Source organism: Calidris pugnax, unplaced genomic scaffold (genome assembly GCF_001431845.1).
Source record: "Calidris pugnax isolate Ruff unplaced genomic scaffold, ASM143184v1 scaffold56, whole genome shotgun sequence".
Lineage (NCBI taxonomy): Eukaryota > Metazoa > Chordata > Aves > Charadriiformes > Scolopacidae > Calidris > Calidris pugnax.
This window is the reverse complement of record NW_015090839.1, coordinates 7165701-7170536: the sequence shown is the minus strand read 5'-3', so window position 1 is coordinate 7170536 and position 4836 is coordinate 7165701. Positions and strand designations below refer to the sequence as shown.

Genomic DNA, 4836 nt, shown 5'->3' with positions numbered 1-4836 from the left:
GCCACCCCATCCCCGGGCTGACTTACTTGAGGAGAAGCGGGGGTCCGGGTTGGTGCCGTACCATCCTGTGGCCGAAGCGCTGTTCCGCATGGTGTCCTGGTAAGGCGGGAGCTCGCTCATGTTGCCCAGGTTCCCATTGCAGTAGCCCCCCATCGTAGCATGGGAGAGCTGGGGGACCCCTGCCGCTGTCATATGGTAGGCGGCAGTCACCGTTCCGTTGTGGCCCATGGGGTGCTGCTGCATGGCCGGCTGAGAAACCTGAGACTGTCTGTAGGCTGACAAGGGAGCCCCCAAGTTACTGCCCTCCATGCCCACTTTCTTGTAGCTTTCCTCCAAAGGACTCAAGATGTCAGACACTGAGAAAGGAGTCGTATGCTTTGGGCTCATCGACATGATTCGGCGGCTGGGGAAAAAATTTTTTTTTTTTTTTTTTTTTTTTTTTTTTCCAAATATTCTGGTGTTGCCTTAACGCCGATCTTGTTGGATGTACACGTAACCGAGTGGACGAAGTCCGCCTTAATTGGATTGAGTGGAGGCTCAGGGCTGCCTTTCGTTTGTTTTAGCCAGACGCCAGGTTTTAGGCTGCCACCAGAGGCGGGGCATAGGCACTAAAGCAACAAGACAATAGAAGCCTACATCTTGCCCAAGATAATTAGCTTACATGCTGATGACAAGGTAAACACCTTTAAGTTTTACTTGTCAGGATTTTTTTTTTTTTTATGTCTTAAAAAAAAAGAGAGAGAGCAAGCGGGAGAGAGAGGGAAAGAGAGAGAGAGACCCCGTGAGCACAACTCATTTTATTTTTCTCGGGGGTGGCAATATCGTGGACGGGAAATGGAAGGCAAGGCGAAAAGACCCCCATCTGACTGGGTGAAAGGATTTAAACTCGGCTCCCGGGTGGCAAAGGCTGTCAGCCCAACCTTTGTGAGAGCTGGGGAGCCGGGGCTGAATGCCGGTGAGCCAAAGGACCGAGTCCTGCCTCTCCCCCCACTAAGTTTGGGCTGGAAGGAGCCCCGCCACCGGGACGGCGGCCGTTTCTCTCTGGGCCACCGCTCCCAGCGCCCCGTACTCCCGCACCGGCTTCTCAGGTACCCGGCCGGCTGGGGGCTGAACAGCCTCGGGATTTAGCCTCTCGGGAACCTTCTCTATGTCTGCTGAGACCCCCCAGTGCGAGGATCGTTTATCTCCCTAAACCCATAAGTTCCGCTCACCTAAGCCTTCTTTTTTTTTTTTTTTTTTTTTTTTTTCTAATCTCATGGAGAGGTGGAGGGTACAAGTTTGCAAAAAACCAAGTACTAATTTAATTGCCTGGGGCAAGGGACTGCTGGAAAAAAATCGGTTAGCGCAAAATGTCGCTCATTATTCTCAAAGGCAAAGCCTGTCATCACTGGCTCTCGTGGTCCCTCTGAACCTGAAGCTGCTTTCTAAGGTTATTTATACAGCACGGGAGCTGGATGGAGAAGACCTCTCAGGTCATCTGCTGCACCACCTTGCCAATGAGTTCCCTGCAGTTTCAGACAGACTGCAATTTCTGGCACTTTCGGATCTGTTCTCTGATCCGGTGTGAAAACAAAAGCGAGCCCGTTCACAGCCACACACACGTCCGTGCAGCCAGCAGCTCATGGCACTCGGGTCTTCCAAGAAATCTCCCAAGTTGTCCAGAGTCTCCAAAGCTTATATTTTGGGGTGTTCCCGGGCGGAGGAGAGAAACCTCCCCCGAGTGTTTCACACCCCGGCCTACGGCCCTGGCAAACCCCATTTAATACGGCGATTACCTGAATATTAAGAAAATTACAGCGAAGGTACAGTTAACCCAGTGACTTTGAAGTGTCAAGTAACTATTTAGTAATTGCACTTGTAAATATGTTTGTGCTCGGCTGGTTCGTGCTTAAAAATGCAAAAGTGCACTTGCTACCCGGGAATAACTAAATATCTTTGTCTAAAGTGGCAGCATAAATAGCCGGTCGCTTTGTGACTGTGCTTGATATTAGTACATAAGGATCATTTTGCTTCAATTGGGAGGCTCTCATTCACTAGGCAAGAAACCGTTTAGGAGAAAGTAGGTTCCCGTATGAGAGTTAACATCCTTCAAGTGTAAGCCTCAGCCTTGATTACACTTTAGAGCTCTGCAAGAGGTGAGCTTTTCCACACAAATATAATCGGGGGAACTTTCCTTCAATCAGGCCTCCAGCTCTCCTACATCATCTCAGCTGCCTCTTTCGGCACCAGCTCCCTCAAGGCTGAACACTCCGAAGTGGGCTTCTTGTGAGTCTGCTGGGTCACTAAAGGCAGGGAAGGGCGAGTTTGGGCTAGAAAGGTGCCTGCTTTTACCTCTTTTCTTTCCTCCTTTCTTTCCAGATCTTTAGATCTTATCTTTTCAGATCTCTGGAAGATTTGTCTCTTCTCCCCCCTCCCCGCCCCCCCCGTTCCCCTCACACGCACACCCCACCGTCCCCCTCCCGGATTTCTCAGGCGCATCAGCTCTGTGCCTGTTTTATCAGCCTTAAAAAGGAAGGGGGTGGATGGAGGGGAAAAATAATTAAATACCACAGGATCCACCAAAATGACGCTGCGGTCGGCTCAAATCAGAGCCGAAAGACAGCGACTGACCGCGCAATGTGCGGGGCAGGAGCAGCGACTCCGTCTCTCTCCGAGGGGGTACGAAGTGGGGAGGCCCCAGGGCCGGTTCCGCCGGCGGGGAGCGGGGAGCGGGTAGCGGGGGCGGACGAGGCGCCCACCGCCCGCCCCGCGCCTTCCCCGGGGGCGCCGCCGGCACCGACCCCTTCCCCCGCCGGCTGCGGCCGGGCGAACGGATCCATCCTCCCCGCAGGTTAAATCGGCTCCGAAGCGTTGCTCCATTAGATTAACCCGGGCGAGCCCAACCTTGACTCTGTCTTTGCGAAGGGGAAGTTAAAGGGAGAGCTCTGCATCGCCCCGGGGCTGGGGAACGGGCTGAAACTCTCTCTCTAGCTCTGGCCGCTTGTTTAGAAACACTCCGACGTTCCTACAGGCACAGCTACACCCCGCCGAGGTCCCGACAGCACTTTTTAGCCCCTCTAGATCGCTCTTTAGCAGCAGGGCAGCCTCTGCTCCTCCTTTCCCGTCCCGAATGAACTACAACGGGGCGAGCCAACCCGCGGAGGAGTGGGGAGCAACCTGCTTCTCTGCTGCCCTGCTCCCGTCCGCTCCCCCTTGGCCGTCGAGCCCCTCCACCCGAGTTTCGTCTGCCAGAGCCGGGTCCCCGCAGCCCCCGGGGAGGGCGGCCGCCGCCACGGGGTCCTGCCTGGGCTGCCTCTACTGATGTGCTCGTTTACCTGGTGATGCTGCTTAGTAAAACGCTCGAGTTAAAAGGAAATGCTAAGGAGGAGAGCGGGGAAGATGAGATGCGTTTTGCCCGGTGGAAGCATTTTCATGAGAAAGGCACGGTCTTCACCCCGTGTTTGCGGAATGCGGCTACACGGACGTCCCTTCAATAGCTTCTGACCCCACACAATCCGTTTGATAACACTCGAGAGGTGGAAGAATGGGAGACTTTGTCAATCAAATGGTGCCAATCCCAATGGAAACGGTGCCACCAAGACCGCAGCGCGTTTCCTCATCAACTGGATTGCGGGGGCTGGGAACTCAAGGATCAGCTTTTGAAAGTGCGCACAGGGCTCTCCAAAGACAACAATGTCTTTTTTATCCGAGCTGCTGTGCCTCCCCAAGGGGAATCGAATGCGCTCGGCCAGCCCGAGCCGCCGGAGAGCCACGGCTCTGCCCTGCCACCCATTTCGCCGGGCAGGAGGGGCAGAGGGGGCTGGGCATTTCTGCCTGGGCCGGTGCCCATCTCGGCTCCTTGCCCCAAATTGTTTTTCCCCTCTTTCAGGCACTTTCAGCTCCGGCGGTGGCTCCGCGCCGTTCCTCCGCAAGCGGAGCCCACGCAGGACCCAGGACCGCGGCTCCGAGTCAGCGCTGGGTTTAAGCATGTGCTTAGGTGGGAACGGCCGGCCGAAACCCTTGGGGCACCTGGGCTCAGAGGGGCGAGGGGGTCCTAAGAAGGGGGACCCCGAGAAGGACCCCACGCAACTCGCAGGCAAATTCTTCCTCCACAAGAGAGACACTTTCTTAGGAGCAACTTTTTTGGTAGAAAGGCGTGAGCCCCTCCGTGCTCCCCGTGGGCCGGTTCACCAGGTCACCCGCACACGAAGCATCCCCTCCCAGCCCAGCCCTGCCCTGCCGCCCCCGCACCCAGCCCCGGGGGGGCGGCCCTGCCCGCAGCCTGCCCTGCGGGAGCGGGGCTCTGCGGCGGGGCCAGCCGCTCCTAGAGGAGCCTGAGTTAAAGGTGGCAAGACCAGAGCTGGGACAGAACTCCTTCTTCTCTCCTGGTCATCAGCACAGCTCTAACACACCCATAGAGAGGTTTAAATTACTCTCCCTTGCACCTGGCAAAGGGGCACCACCAGGGCAGCTCTCCTGCAGCTCCCCCCGCTCCACCCACCCTCTGCGGGCTCACAGAAACTTCACCACCGGCTCCTTGTGCGTGTCGGTGTTATGTCCCCTTAGCTCCCCCAACACGGAACAGATGCCCAGCACACACCGTGCCCAAAGCCCAGGCCGGGAGGGAGCGGAGCGGAGGTTTCCGCGGTGGCCGCGCAGGGCGGACCGGTGTGGCTGTCACTGCCGGCCGCGGGCAGGGCGCTGGGGGCCGCTCCCTGCCTGGAAAGCACATGCTTGGGCGTGTAAAACACGCTCCCTACCAGCTCTCCCTCTCGGGTGGGGGGAAAAAACTCTTGCTGTGGGCTCATGGGGACAATTCCCCCCTCCCCCCTCCCTTGGGAAAGCCCCCCCTGCCCC

General features: G+C 56.9%; 1 protein-coding gene across 1 annotated transcript in view; it reads right to left on the bottom strand.

Annotated features, from left to right (window-relative positions):
- The window catches only part of NKX2-1 (NK2 homeobox 1), a 1883-nt gene extending 1474 nt beyond the window's left edge, over window positions 1–409 (bottom strand). The window contains exon 1 of the mRNA XM_014941667.1: window positions 27–409. Coding sequence (XP_014797153.1) covers window positions 27–393 — 367 coding nt within the window. The 5' untranslated portion in view covers window positions 394–409. The remainder of the gene's footprint in view (window positions 1–26) is intronic.
- Between the last annotated feature and the right edge of the window lie 4427 nt (window positions 410–4836).